General features: G+C 45.8%; 1 protein-coding gene across 3 annotated transcripts in view; it reads right to left on the reverse strand.

The window, feature by feature from the left end:
* LOC127002750 (protein tramtrack, beta isoform-like) overlaps window positions 1-16,198 on the reverse strand; it is a 71,372-nt gene that overhangs the window by 6,414 nt on the left and 48,760 nt on the right. For 2 of the 3 annotated variants that reach the window (XM_050868874.1, XM_050868876.1), the window contains one exon: window positions 525-683. In XM_050868874.1, coding sequence (XP_050724831.1) covers window positions 525-683 — 159 coding nt within the window. Of the gene's footprint in view, window positions 1-524; window positions 684-12,864; window positions 15,734-16,198 lie in introns of those variants that run through there. The other variant, XM_050868875.1, reaches the window with a different exon arrangement.

The raw sequence follows: 16,198 nt of genomic DNA on the forward strand, positions 1-16,198 counted from the left end.
GTTTGGAGCAGACTAAGTGAGGAAGTATTATCGGGGAAGAGTGTGCACAACTTTAAGGAAAAACTGGACAAGTACAGATATGGAAACGGGACCACACGAGCGTAAGCCCAGGCCCTGTAAAATTAAAACTAGGTACACACACACACACACACACACACACAAAGAAATATAGAGGTTTGGAACAGACAAAGTGAGGATGTAGTATCGGCGAGGAGTGTTCAAAGCTTTAAGGAAAAGTTGGATAAATGCAGATACGGAGACGGGACCACACGAGCGTAAAGCCCAGGCCATGTAAAATCAAAACTAGGTAAATACACACACACACACACACACACACACAAAGAAATATAGAGGTTTGGAACAGACTAAGTGAGGATGTAGTATCGGCGAGGAGTGTTCAAAGCTTTAAGGAAAAGTTGGATAAATGCAGATACGGAGACGGGACCACACGAGCGTAAAGCCCAGGCCCTGTAAAATCAAAACTAGGTAAACACACACACACACACACACACACACACACACACCTGGCTTCTGCTGGGCGGGCGTGGGAGGCACCGGCGTGGCCTCATCCTGGTCGTTGGCTTCGGAGAGGAAGTGTTCGGGCGAGACGGTGATGGGCACGTCGTCGCTATTGTGCTGGCTGAACTCGCTGCTGCCAGACCGGTCCTCCTGCGTCTGGAGACCTGCAAGGGAAGGGGAGACTTGTAGAGGAGGTGTTTGTTATTGAATTCACCTAGTTATTAGTATAGAGTTTGAGATGAGTTTAGCAGGGTTGCCGTTTACATCTGGAGACCTGCAAGGGAAGAGGGAGACTTGTAGAGGAGGTGTTTGTTATTGAATTCACCTAGTTATTAGTATAGAGTTTGAGATGAGTTTAGCAGGGTTGCCGTTTACATCTGGAGACCTGCAAGGAAAGAGGGGACTTGTAGAGGAGGTGTTTGCTATTGAATTCACCTAGTTATTAGTATAGAGTTTGAGATGAGTTTAGCAGGGTTGCCGTTTACACCTGGAGACCTGCAAGGGAAGGGGAGACTTGTAGAGGAGGTGTTTGTTATTGTATTCACCTAGTTATTAGTATAGAGTTTGAGATGAGTTTAGCAGGGTTGCCGTTTACATCTGGAGACCTGCAAGGGAAGAGGGGACTTGTAGAGGTGTTTATTGTATTCACCTTGTTATTAGTATAGAGTGAGTTGAGTTTAGCAGCAGCCTAACTAGCCCCATAAAAAAACACCCAAGAAGAAGAGTTTAGCAGGGTTGCCGTTTACACCTGAAGACCTGCAAGGGAAGAGGAGACTTGTAGAGGAGGTGTTTATTGTATTCACCTTGTTATTAGTATAGAGTGAGTTGAGTTTAACAGGGTTGCCGTTTACACATGGAGACCTGTAGGGGAAGAGGGGACTTGTAGAGGAGGTGTTTGTTATTGTAAGGTCGGCATTATAAGACATTTTCTCTTCTCACATCAGTTATTTCTAAAGGTCAAAGAGGGGGTCAGTCGGGTTCTAATGAATGTTCCTTCAGGTTCATGGTAAAGAAGAAGGGTCAAACTACCACCAGGGTCATAAAGCTACCCCTGGAAATGCCCACAACTCCTATGAAAGCCTTGTCAAATCTGTTTTCTTAGGTTCATGGTACAGAAGAAGGGTCAAACTACCACCAGGGTCATAAAGCTACCCCTGGAAATGCCCACAACTCCTACGAAAGCCTTTTCAGATCTGTTTTCTTAGGTTCATGGTACAGAAGAAGGGTCAAACTACCACCAGGGTCATAAAACTACCCCTGGAAATGCCCACAACTCCTACGAAAGCCTTGTCAGATCTGTTTTCTTAGGTTCATGGTACAGAAGAAGGGTCAAACTACCACCAGGGTCATAAAGCTACCCCTGGAAATGCCCACAACTCCTATGAAAGCCTTGTCAAATCTGTTTTCTTAGGTTCATGGTACAGAAGAAGGGTCAAACTACCACCAGGGTCATAAAGCTACCCCTGGAAATGCCCACAACTCCTACGAAAGCCTTGTCAAGTATGTACTCTTGGGCGACGACCCTAAAGTAGTTATTAGTATAGACTATAGAGCTTGAGTTGAGTTTAGCAGAGTTTCCGTTTACACCTGGAGAGAATAGAAAATGCAAATCGAAATAAAATAAAAAAAATCAAAATATCAGAGGTTGATATTTAAATAAGAACTTTTGAAATTAGCCCTTATGTCATACTGTGCTAACTTTTCTTCCTCTCTCTCTTTTTTTTTTATTTCTCTCCCTCTCTTTTCGTGGATCTTCGGTCAAACCACGATTTCCGCTGGCGTGGTTCTCATTTGTTTCTTGTTATTGCTGCTGATGATGATGGTGAGTAATACCGTCGTCCGTCGGTGAAATCTACCGTAGCTTTGGAAGATCGTGAACGCGTCAGAAAACCACGGAAATATGAGAACCACGCCAGCAGAAATCGTGGTTTGACAAGATCCACGAAAAAATTGCCCAGTGTAATAGCCCCTTAAGGCTTGTTGCGGGGGTCTGTGTGTATCTTTGTGTGTTTGTTAATGTATTTACCTGATTTAGTCTATACAGGGTTTGAGTTTAGGGTACGTGGGTTTCCATTTGCACCTTAAGATATGTAAAGGAAGGTCAGACTTGTAGCTGGGTCATATCGGAGTATCGGCCATATTTTCACCTCCGATATCGATACTACAATTAAAAGCCGATATTGCCGATATTGATACCATTGGCACATCTCTAATATACACATAGATAGAACAGCAAATTTACGAGCGAAAAGCATGGGAGAGAGAGAGAGAGAGAGAGAGAGAGGAATAAAATAAATGTGAAAAAATAAGGGAAAAGGAAGAAAAAGGGAAGAAAAGGCAGAGAGAAAGAGAGAGAAAAGGAAGAAAAATAAAGTTAAAAGCAGGAATGAGAAAAAAATACGTGAAAGAGGAAGAAAACGGGAAGAAAAGGCAGAGAGAGAGAGAGAGAGAGAGAGAGAGAGAGAGAGAGACAGACAGACAGAGACGGAGACAATCCTGAAACCCTTAACCCAACATACAGAGAGAGAGACAGAGACAGTGAGAAAGAGGGAGAGAGTCCTAGAACCTTTAAACCAACCTAACATACCCCTGAAAGCCGCCTATTACTATCGATTAGAAGACATGACGCATAGATCACCAACAGGAGGACCCTCGCGGCAGGCTCAGGGGGTCCGATATACGCGGGTCGCTGTGAGTGGCAAGGTCGATAGACTATTAGTGTGTGTCCGCGCGCCTAAACTGATTCCGCAACTCTTTCTTATCTGTCTGCGGGGAAAGAGGGATAGTAACCGGTCATTTTGTGCTTGGTTAATGACTATGGAGGGAGAGCTAGATGGCGTCACTATAAACACCTGCCTGCGCCATTTTTTTTTTTTTTTTTTTTTACAGCAAAGGAGACGGCTCAAGGGCACAAAAAAGTAAACATTAATAAAAAAAAGCCCGCTACTCTTCCACTACTACCTCTACAAAGCCCGTAACCCAAGGCAACTGTATCTGGTGACTCTAGTGAAGGAACAGTTGCTTATATATAACTAGTCATTATGTGGAAAAAAAAATCCTTAACCTTTAGCAATAGTACATTAATTTCCGCTTACAAATACGAACACATTTAAGTCGTCGATTTAGGGCCGCTTTCAGTCATTTTGTTTGTGTTGATCGTTACCAATGGCGTCGATCGCCGCCATTGGTAACGATCAAAACAAACAAGTGACTGTGGAAGCGGCTCTTAATAAATTTTGCATGGTCCACTTTTTTTTTACTGCTTCACACTACGCCTTCTCATTAATTTTACCTTACTAATACTAACGAGATTACAGCCCTCGATTCGTCTAATTTTGCATGATATTACACTTCTTATTTGTCTACTACTACTACTACTACTACTACTAATAATAATAATAATAATAATAATAATAATAATAATAATAATAATAATACCTTACTAATATAATACTAACATACAATTTTTTTACTAATTTTATTTAGATTATTACCGATTCGTCTAATTTTGCATGATCTCACACTTCTTATTTCTCTACTACTACTACTACTACTACTACTACTACTACTACTACTACTACTACTACTACTACTAACTACGCCTTTTTATCAGTTTTACCTTACTAATACTAACAAGATTATAGCCCTCGATTCGTCTAATTATGCATATCACACTTCTTATTTCTCTACTACTACTACTACTACTACTACTACTACTACTACTACTACTAACTACGCCTTTTTATCAGTTTTACCTTACTAATACTAACAAGATTATAGCCCTCGATTCGTCTAATTTTGCATGATATCACATTTCTTATTTGTCTACTACTACTACTACTACTACTACTACTACTACTACTTTCTATTACATTCACTTATCATTAGTTTTCTCCTTTCCAGTTCGTAATTCATGGAGGCGGCAAGGACTATGTGAGGGGGTCGTGGGTGACTTGAGGACTATGGTGTACTGTCGCAAGCAAGCCGCCCTGACCACACCTCCACACCTTGACATTGGGTAGGATGTGATAGTCTGCCTTCCCCTATCCCACCACACCACCCCGTTGAGCTTAATGTGACCCCCTCCCTCCATCCCACCACCACCACCACCACTACCACCACCACCACCAATAACAACAACAGGTTAAGCATCTCACCTGTTAGATCTCACCGCTGAAAAGGTAAGTAGCAATCTCGTTCAGTTAGTTTACAGAGACAGTAACTAATATATGAAGTAAAAGTCTCGTTGTTAGTTTACACAGACAATCGCTTACGTTATATATAAAGTAAGTCTCGTCCAGTTTACATAGTCATATATATAAGGTAAGTCTCTCGTTGTTAGTTTACACAGACAAATGCTTATATAAAAATTACATCTAGCTTAGTTTACAGTCACATAACTAAGTCTTGTTAGTTTACACCGTCCCCTTCAGTTAGTTTATATAGACAGTGAGTCGCTTCTATGTAAAGTAAATTTGGCTCAGTTAATTAGTTACAACCGGACTGATCTCCTTCTTTGGCCTTTGGAAATAGCTGATGAGAGGCAAAAGCGACCATTATGTTACAACCGTCTAGGATTTCTGTGTATCCCTGTGTTATGTTGTCTTCTGAACCATGAACCTAAGAAAAGCACGCATTAGAACCAGACTGATCTCCTTTTTTGGCCTTTGGAAATAGCTGATGAGAGGCAAAAGCGACCATTATGTCACAACCGTCCACGAATTCTCTGTGTCTGTGTTATGCTCGTCTTGAATTCAGTGCGGCCCACGGTCACTCTCCTGAATAGAAACCCTTCATTACAACAGTGGACGGTACTCTCAGAACATGAAACGCAATAGGCGCACCTAACGTCACCAAATGTGTGGTACAAACTTGGCGGAGGGACTGTTATTGTGCCGGGAGAGACGGTAGTGGGCTCAAGAGTACTCTATCCAGATATTTTGTTTTTTATTCATTAATGATCCACGAGACATCCTAGAGTTAAATCAATGTGCTTATCTTTGTATTCGTTCATACACACATTGGTAATATTTCTGTGGGGTCTGATTCTCTTATTTGAGTGAAATTCTATTGTGAAAATCAGTCATAATTTCGTGTCACTAGTAAAAATGAAACTAGTAATGTAAGTTTTGCCACCATAATATATACACAAATAGATAAATATGAAAGCTCACGAAGTTACAATAAGTGACATCACCTGCTTTGCGCAGTAAAAATATGCTACTTTTGGCATCTGACACCCGCACAATGGCGTGGGAGCAGCCTCGGTCCTCGGGGCTTCAGCCAGGCTGCAAGCGATAACAGTTCTCTAAAAGGACGAAGAGTGCGAGGAGACTTGATCCGGGTTTATAAATGGATGAAGGGCTTTAAAATAAGGAGACCGAACATCCATCACGAACAATTAACACATTTTTTATACAACCATGTGAACTAATATCTTCTGCAAGCGATAACAGTTCTCTAGAAAGCTGCTTTGTGTGAATAATAAATAATATGCAGACATTTTTTTTCTTCATATAATCTTTAAAAAAATAACACAAACTGGAAAATGTAAAAAAGTATCTGAGTATCGGCCATATTTTCACCTTGCCGATACCGATGATGCAAATAAAGGCCGATACTGCCAATGACGATACCGATACTAAATAAGCGTGAATCTCTTTCTAGTTGTCTATCCTAATCAGTTCCCAATCAATCCCTTTCGCTCCTTTATGAATTGAGCGTGAATCTTTCTAGTTGTCTATACCAATCAGTTTCCAATCAATCCCTTTCGCTCCTTTATGAATTAAGCGTGAATCTTTCTAGTTGTCTATTCCAATCAGTTCCCAATCAATCCCTTTCGCTCCTTTATGAATTAAGCGTGAATCTTTCTAGTTGTCTATTCCAATCAGTTTCCAATCAATCCCTTTCGCTCCTTTATGAATTAAGCGTGAATCTTTCTAGTTGTCTATTCCAATCAGTTTCCAATCAATCCCTTTCGCTCCTTTATGAATTAAGCGTGAATCTTTCTAGTTGTCTATTCCAATCAGTTCCCAATCAATCCCTTTCGCTCCTTTATGAATTAAGCGTGAATCTTTCTAGTTGTCTATTCCAATCAGTTTCCAATCAATCACTCAGTCAATCCCTTCCCGTAGCTGTGAACTAGTTGTCTATCCCAGTCAGTTCCCAATTGATCAATCCCCATCCCTTCGCTATGAACAGTTGTCTACCCCAATCAATTCCCAATCACCCAATCAATCAGTCCCCTTCCTTTTGCTATGAACCCAATCAGTCAATCAGTCCCCTTCCTTTTGCTATGAACCCAATCAATACCCAATCACTCAATCAATCCCTTCCTTTCCCTATAAACTAGTTGTCTACCCCAATCAATTTCCAATCAAACCAATCAATATCTCTTGGTTATGAGCTGCTCGTGCTAGACAGTACCAACCAACGTAGTTACATACACGACATATACAAGAAAAGAATACTCATAATTTAAGTTACTTTCCTCACCCCCCTCTCCCCTCTCCCCTTCCTCTTCCTACCTAACCTAAAGCATCCTAATCTAAACAGGGCGGGGTGCTGAATAATGCTACAATTCGGAAATATGTGGCCTAAAACGATTTCATTTGTCAGTTCACGCACTTGCCGCCCACGTGATGGACTGGTGATGCACAAACGCCGCTGTGCATCCCGGGATATTGGTAACGATGGCGGTGCTGTTGCGTCCGTGTATCCGTTGTCGATATTGTGTGTTGCCCGATACTGAGCCGCCCTCGCCATCCATTCTCGCCTCCCAGCCAGTCACCATCCAACCCAGCCAGTCACTAACCCACCCAGCCAGTCAGTCACAAACCCACCCAGCCTGCCAAACTATCCAGTCCACCCAGCCAGTCACCAATCCATTTAACCAGTCACCAACCCACCCAATTGTGGCGTTGTTCAGCACCCGGCCCGGTTTAGGTTAGGTTAGTTAAGTTAAAGTAAGGTTAGGTTAGGATATACACATGTACTCTTTTGGTTAGGTTGGTTAAGGGTAGGTAAGGTTAGGTTAGACAAGAAATTCATGTGTACTTTTGGTTAGGTTAGTTAAGATTAGGTAAGGTTAGGTTTGATAAGAAATACACGTGTACTTTGGTTAGGTTAGTTAAGATTAGGTAAGGTTAGGTTTGATAAGAAATTCACGTGTACTTTGGTTAGGTTAGTTAAGATTAGGTAAGGTTAGGTTTGATAAGAAATTCACTTGTACTTTTGGTTAGGTTAGTTAAGATTAAGATTAGGTTAAGTTTGATAAGAAATACACGCAGATTTTCGGTTTGGTTAGGTTTGAAGGCAATACCAATAAAAGTTTTGCCGGGAAATTCACTGACAATGATTAGAAAATAATTACCCAGTTAGGTTAAGATTAGGTTAGGTTAGATCAGGCTAAACTCACACGTGTTTTTTAGCCGGGAAATACACGGAGAAAATATTAAGAAGAGGATTCGGTTACGGGCTAGGTTAAGATGAATTAGGGAAAGGTGGGTGAATCGCAACAATAATAATAATAATAATAATAATAATAATAATAATAATAATAATAATAATAATAATAATAATAATAATCCCATCTTCCCCTTCCCTTTCCTTCCTCTTCCCTCCTTCCCCTTTCTGATCTCTTTTCTCTACCCTTCCACGAATTACCCGTCTTGTACCCACCCAATCTCTTCCCCACCGTGAGTTTATATAAAGGATGAGTCTTATCTTTCCTCTTCCGCGAATTAGATCTCTTACTCTTTATCTTATCTACAACAACAGCAAAAAAAAAAAAAAAAAAAAAAAAAAAAGGACAATGTTCGCTTCTCTGACCTTTTAGAAGTTTATGGACGTGTATAGGACGAGTATTTTTTCCTTTCCCTCTCCATGAATCAAATTAGTCTTCGTCTCATCACTAACACCACCAACACCATCACCGACAAAATATATAAATAAATAAAATGTTCGCTTCTCAAACCCATTATAAGTTTATGGACGTGTATGGAACGAGTATTTTTCCTTTCCCTTTGCATGAATCAACTTACTCTTCGTCTCATCACTAACACCACCACCACCATCACCAACAACATCAACACCTCTACCACCACCACCACCAACAACAACAACAACAAAAGGAATGACAATGTTCGCTCTAAACACATTCGAACTTACTCTTCGTCTCATCACTAATACCACCATCACCGACAAAATATATAAATAAATAAAATGTTCGCTTCTCTAACCCATTATAAGTTTATGGACGTGTATGGGACGAGTATTTTTCCTTTCCCTTTGCATGAATCAATTTACTCTACGTCTCATCACTAACACCACCACCAACAACAACAACAACATCAACACCTCTACCACCACCACCAACAACAACAACAACAACAAAAGGAATGACAATGTTCGCTTCTCTAACACATTACAAGTTTATGGACGTGTATGGAACGAGTATTTTTCCTTTCCCTTTGCATGAATCAATTTACTCTACGTCTCATCACTAACACCACCACCACCACCAACAACAACAACATCAACACCTCTACCACCACCACCAACAACAACAACAACAACAACAAAAGGAATGACAATGTTCGCTTCTCTAACCCATTACAAGCTTATGGACGTGTATGGAACGAGTATTTTTCCTTTCCCTTTTCATGAATCAACTTACTCTTCGTCTCATCACTAATACCACCACCACCACCACCAACAACAACAACAGCAAAAACAACAACAAAAATATAATGTTCGCTTCTCTCTATCCTTTTCCTTCCAATGATTCAGCTCTCTTACTCTGTATCTCAACAACAACAACAACAACAACAACAACAGCAATAGAAATACAGTGTTCGCTTCTCTTAACCAAGTTTATGCATACGTGTATAGGACGAGTCTGTGTTTCCTTTCCCTTTCCATTTTCGTCTAATCTTTACTACTAACATCCGAAATTGACCTCTCTTTTGGCCTCTCTATATTTTTCGCTTTGTGGGAGCAACAGTTAGCGGGCTTTTTTTTCTACATTTTCCTCTTGTTGCCCTCGAGCTGCTCTGTGCTGAAAAAATAAATAATAATAATAAAAAAACACCACCACCATCATCACCACCACCCTCATCACCACCACCACCAACAACAATAACAACAACAACAAAAATACAATGTTCTCTTCCCTACTCTAAGTTTATGTTCGTGTACAGGATGTCTTTTTTTTTCTTTCTTTTTTTTTACGTTCTCCTTCCATGAATCAACTCGCACACACTTCCTCCGTATCTTAACAAAACAAATTACAATGTTTGTTTCTCTTCCCACTACGAGTTTCTCTCCCCTCCTCCGGATAATGAAAATTTGAATTCATCTATGTTTTTTACTTGAAATATATATATGGTATCGTTTTCGCCTATCGGACTTTTCGCTAGCTAGTATCGGAATTGTGGATTTTTATCGGGTATCGACTATCGGTTATCGCCTATATTTGTCTCTCCAGTTAACGAATATCGGTTATCACCGATAAGATTTTCCATTATCGGGTATCGGGAATAAGGTTTTCTGTTATCGTGCCCACCTATGCTCCTACCCCCTCTCACTTTCCTTTCCTCTCCCTTCTCCCCTTCCCTTCCCTCCCCTTTCCTCTCCTTTCCTTCCCCCTTCCCTTCCTTTCCTCTCCCCCTTCCCTTCCTTTCCTCTCCTTTCTTCCCCCTCCTTTCCTTTCCTCTCCTCTCCCCCATCCCCATTTTCCTTTCCTTTCCTTTCCTTCCTCTCCCTCTTCTCCCTCGCTTTCCTTTCCTCTCCTCCTTCCTTCCCTTCCTCTCCTCTCCCCATCCCCACTTTCCTTTCCTTTCCTTTCCTTCCCCTTTCCCTTCCTTTCCTCTCCCCTCTTCTCCTTCGCTTTCCTTTCCTCTCCCTTCTCCCCTTCCCTTCCCTCCCCTTTCCTCTCCTTTCCTTCCCTTCCTTTCCTCTCCCCTCTTCTCCCTCGCTTTCCTTTCCTCTCCCTCCTTCCCTTCCCGTCCCTTTCCTCTCCTCTCCCCCATCCCCACTTTCCTTTCCTTTCCTTCCTTCTCCCCTTCCTTTCCTCTCCCCTCTCCCCCCTCCCCTTCCTTTCCTCTCCCCTTCTGTCTGTGTCTCGTGTCCCTCTTCCATGGATCAACTCAGTCACTCATTTTTTTTATCATCTCGACAAACAAAAGAACAACGGTGAATCTCTCATTTATATTTTGTCTGCAGGGATTAGATTGACCTCACTCCTCCTCCTCCTCCTCCTCCTCAGAATCACTCACATTTACTCTCATCACAACAAACAATAGCCTGACAATGTTTTTTTTTTTTCACTTATTCATGTTCAGTTAAAAAGAATCACACTGCCCTGATACTCCTCCTCCTTCCCTTCCTCTTCCTCTTCCTCCTCCTCCTCCTCCCCCTCTCCCCCCCCCCTCATAACGATTACTCCTGATCACAACAAACCAAAGAACGGCGTCGTTTCCTTTCTCTTATCTTCGTTGAGTTACAAGGATCAAACTGCCCTCCTCCTCCTCCTCCTTCTTTCTCCTTTCTCCCTCCTTCACATTTACTTCCTCTCTTCCTTTCCCGACTTTCCTTCTCACTAACCAGCCAACTCATTCACTCACGGTCACGACAGACGAGGGGACAACAGGTGTTACGCGGGATGCAGGTATGAAGGGGGGAGGATAATTAAAGGTGAGCAGGACAGGTGCATGAGACAGGTGAAGGAAGACGCATATATACAAGACAAAATGTACAGCCACCCCAAAAAGTCGTTGCACGGTACAGGAGCAGTCATTAGCGGGGTCTTGTTTTCTCATTTTTACCCTTGAGTATGCACAACAAAATGTACAGCTACCCAAAAAAGTCGTTGCACAGTATAGGAGCAGTCTTTAGCGGGGGTTTGTTTTCTCGTTTAATTTTACCCTTGAGTATGCACAACAAAATGTACAGAAACCCCAAAAAGTTATTGCACGGCCTGGGAGAAGTGATAGGGGAGTTTTGTTTTACCTTTGAGTATGCACGACAACAAAATGTACAGCTACCCAAAAAAGTCATTGCACGGCCTAGGAGAAGTGATAGGGGAGTTTTGTTTTACCTTTGAGTATGCACGACAACAAAATGTACAGCTACCCAAAAAAGTCATTGCACGGCCTAGGATTAGTGATTAGCGGGCTTTTTTCCTGTTCCTTTTTTTTTTTTTGCTCTCTCCTTGAGCTGCTTCCCTTACTATAAAACAACAACAACAACAACTTCACGAATAATTGAACAATGAGCGATGATTGCAGTATATGAACGATAGCGCCTGATAGTTATCTTACTTTGCGACCTTTTTTTATGTTTTGGAAGTTTTTGTTTTGCGGGAGTTTATATCAACCGTTTTGGGGGGGAAGATTATGAGATTTTTTAATGTATGCGATTGGTTTATATTAACGCGAACAGTATTCCTTAAAAAAAAAAAAAAAAAATCTATTCTCACAGACAATGATACGCTTTGGTTTTCATGAATGCGACCCTGTACCAATGTTGCCGTAAGTCCACATTGGACAAGGCTTTCGTAGGAGTTCTTGGTATTTCTAGGGGCGGTGTTATGACCCCTCTGGTAGTTTGACCCTTCTGTACCATGAACCTAAAAGAACAATCATGAGAACCCGACGTATCTTCTTTGTGGCCTTTATAAATATTTGCTTTGAGAGCCGAAAGCGTCTGAGAATATCGACCATAGTGTCTTGGCTGAACGTTCTTGTGTGTGTGTGTGGGGCACACACACGAAAGGTTGTCATTGGCTAAGGGGCGTCACGCGAACTAAGGCCGTGTGTGGGGGCGAGACGTGTTCAAGAGTGGGCTAAATAAGTCGTGTGTCGAGAGTGTCTCGTGTGTGTATATATATATATATATATATATATATATATATATATATATATATATATATATATATATATATATATATATATATGTGTGTGTGTGTATGTGTGTGTGTGTGTGTGTGTGTGTGTGTGTGTGTGTGTGTTTCCGGCCACAGCCTGGACGCACCCGGCATGTTATATTGCTACGACTCTACGGAGCTGCGTCCAAGCGTTCCTCTCGCCCTCGCCGAGTGTTTGGCTGCAGCGTAACAACAAGCCGTGGAGGATGTGTTGTGTTTGTCGTTGGCGCGCGGTGGAACGGTCTGGTGTTACGCACTGCAGCACTCCCACCAAGCTGCGTTAAAAAAGCTTCCCTCTCGCCGGGCCGTTTTCTCTCTAGCGTAAGAAACAAGAGCGTGGGAGGGAGGTGGTGTCGGTGCTTTCCGTGCATAAGAAGGAATAGAAACACTTCCCGTGTCGCGGGCGGTGTTCGGCTCACCTCTGGCGGGCGTGTCAATGTCGGCGGAGGAGTCCGTGACCTCGATGAGGGCGGGCAGCAGCTGCTTCACCAGCTTGCTCTCTTCGGGGCTCATGGCGCCCAGGCTGACGGGCGGCAGGGCGGTGGTGGTGGTGGTGGCGGTGGTGTGGACCGAGGCCTGGCCCAGCAGGGACGAGTAGGCGGCGTCACTCGCGTGCTCCTGCAGGGACGGCTGGCAGGTGGCCGCCGCCTGGGCCGCCGCTTGAGCCGCCGCGTGCGCCGCCGCCGCCACGGAGCAGTCGTGGGAGGACACGCTGAGGCCCATGTCCACGTCGGTCCTGGCGTCGGCGTGTAGGAAGGGCACGGGCACCTCGGCGGGCTTGGGCAGCATGACGCGCTTGGCGGCGGACACGGGCGGCGGGTACATCAGGGTGGGCGGGTAGTGGTGGCCGGCGCCGTGCTGGGGGTACTGCAGCGGCTGGCGGAGGCGCGTCAGGCTGCCGGCGAAGTAAGGGCGCGTGGAGGGGCGCGTGTGGTCCAGGATGTCCTGGAAGTGGTCGGGGTGGTGGTGCTGGATGTGCTTCCGCATGTTGGTGGTGTTGGTGTAGGCGCCGACGAAGGAACAGAGGCGGCAGATGTAGTGGCAGTTGTCCACCATGCCGAAGTAACGCCACACCCGCGAGGTGCGCCGCGTCGACCCGCCCGTCACCACGCCCACACCCACGCCCCCGGGCAGCCCGCCGTCCAGGCCCAGGCCGTCCGCCGCCATGGAGGTGTTGGGCGGCACGGCGGTGTTGGCGTTGGTGTTCATGGCGGGGCGGCGCGTGCTACTGCAGGGGGCACCGACGGAGGGAAGGACGAGGAGGCGGGGACCTGAGGCACGGCACACGGCACGGCGGGGACGCTACACACTGAGGGAGGCGTGCGTCGCAGCCTTGCTTGCGGCGTCAGGGTGTGAGGGCGGCGGGGTTTTCCGGGCAGTGCCGAGCGTCATCCCCTCACGGTCACCATCATATCCGGGGAGACACACGTTCGTTCACCCACGCGGCGAGCCTCGTGCGGGGAGCCTTATCGCCTCTCCGTGTGATGGTTTCCTACGGCACCCCTTCCCTTCGTGTGGCATCCGTCTGCCGGAGCTGCTGCCTGACCCGACCACCGTGACGCATCAGGGCAGTGGCGACCCGGGAGACGATGACGAGGAGGAGGTCAGAGTTCGAGGACTAGGCGCCGAAGAGGAGGAGGAGGAGGAGGAAGAGGACGCTGTACACTCCTTGACAAGACTCCTCGAACACGTATTCATCAGTCTGTCCCCTTTCCGTCTCTCTCTCTCTCTCTCTCTCTCTCTCTCTCTCTCTCTCTCTCTCTCTCTCTCTCTCTCTCTCTCTCAACTAGCGTATGTGATTCAAGTGCATTTGTCTCGTCTTTTCCTCCGTGCTTTCCACTTCTCGCGTCAGTAACTTATTTTTTTCCTTCCTGTAAAATGTCTGCTCCAGCTTAGAAAAAAAAATATCCCCTTGTCTTTCTTTGCTTCAACTTTTATCACTTTTCTTATGACCTATTAGTGTTATCACCTCGGATCTTTGGACTGTGCCAGAATATTACTTTCCTCTTATTTATCTCACTTCATCAACACTAAAACACGATGGCAACAACAACAACAACAACAGCAGCAATAACACAAACGCGGCGACACAAAAAACACACACACATAAAACGGATGAAAAATAAAATGTTTTGTGTGTATGGCGCAGGCACTCGTGATGACGAAGGGGGGATGGAGGAGGAAGGGGGCGGATGGAATAGCGGTAAGGTGGGGGGGGGGGCGCCGAAATAGGGAGTGGGATCGGGGGGTGGGTGGCGGGGGGCGCGGGCGAAGGTGGCGGTGGCGGTGATGAGGGCGGTTGCGGTGGTAGTGTTCGCGTCAGCCTCAGAGCAGCTCCAGACACAGCCAGGAGCTCCCCACCTTGCACCTCTCACACCTGCAGGGCGACACAACACCTGACGCTACCTGAGGCCCTTCTGAACACACCTGCAGCGGCCTTAGTGTTAGTTTCAAGATCAAGACGAAGGCGGAAGTTCAGGAGGAGACGATCACAATAGCCGATGTTGCACCAGACACGGGCACACGAGAAGCACTTTAACCCGCCTTCCTATGTGTGTCTGGGCGGTTGGGGAGGGTCAAGACGTGGTAGGTTGTGCAGGTTACGTCTCAGCAGGCAGGCACGCAGGCGGAGGAGCGAGCAGGCAGCGTTTAGGTGGAGAATATTGGGTCACGGTGGCGGGCGAGCGGGCCGAGTTCGTGCCGCAAGGAGAAAGACACACACACATACACACACACACGGGTTAACACCACCACCTCACACTGTCTTGGGCGCGGCGGTCTAGAGGCGGCGCTGACGAAGGCTGTGGCTCGTGTCGCGGTGGTGGTTTGGGCGTCGCGAGGAGGAGGAGCCACTATGGAACACCCCCTAACACCCTCTTGGCGGTGGGGGTGGTGAGGGTGGTGGTAGGCGGTACACCAACACCTTAAGGCCACAGGGACGAGGTGGAAGGCCGCGAAGAGCACGAGAACGAACGGGCATCCAACGGGAGCCTTCCTTACGAACACCTCAGGACGGGTCGTGGGCGGCGAGGGTGTTGTGTGAGGCAGAGTGTCGCTGTGTACCCGTGCCGCCAGCTGTCTTGAGACCCGGCGTTCGGCACCACAGTAGGAGAGCGAGTGAGGCTGCCTTCCCCCGCTGATACTCCAACCCTGATATCTGATATCGACCGATACTGCGCGACCCTTTCCCCCGACCACGGATTCGGCTTCGGGAGCGCCGCGAGACACGCTCTGTTTCTCGCCTGGTCTCGCCTTCACACTTCGATGTACCCCGCGCGCATTCCCGTCCCGTGTGACCCCTAGTACTTGACGCTAATCCCTTCACTACTTATGGAGGTTAAACGCCAATCCTGGAACCGTTAAACCCCCTCGGACGACTGGCCTGATAAGTGACTACCAAGCGGGGGATTTCGAGCTCCCTGGGAAGGCAAGTCGAGGTGGATTGCCAAGGGAAGAGTGAACGCAAGGTAGTGCCAGGTGGCCTCTCCTTTAAGGGTAATGGTCTTGTGGTAAACAGGCGGCATGTGACCCCTATCGGCAGGTCCCTTCTTCGTCCCTTCTCCGGCGGCGTGCATCGTCTCTTCTGCTGGAGATGCCGCGTCGCTGATAAGGGTGATAGGGGCATCGATAACCGCAACCCAGGGAGATGTGTGTGTGTGTGTGTGTGTGTGTGTGTGTGTGTGTGTGTGTGTGTGTGTGTGTGTGTGCGCATGGAATGGAAACGATTTACATAAGTACTCGCACACTGATGCC

The sequence above is a fragment of the Eriocheir sinensis genome, chromosome 24 (assembly GCF_024679095.1).
Source record: "Eriocheir sinensis breed Jianghai 21 chromosome 24, ASM2467909v1, whole genome shotgun sequence".
In the NCBI taxonomy this organism is placed as follows: Eukaryota; Metazoa; Arthropoda; class Malacostraca; order Decapoda; family Varunidae; genus Eriocheir; species Eriocheir sinensis.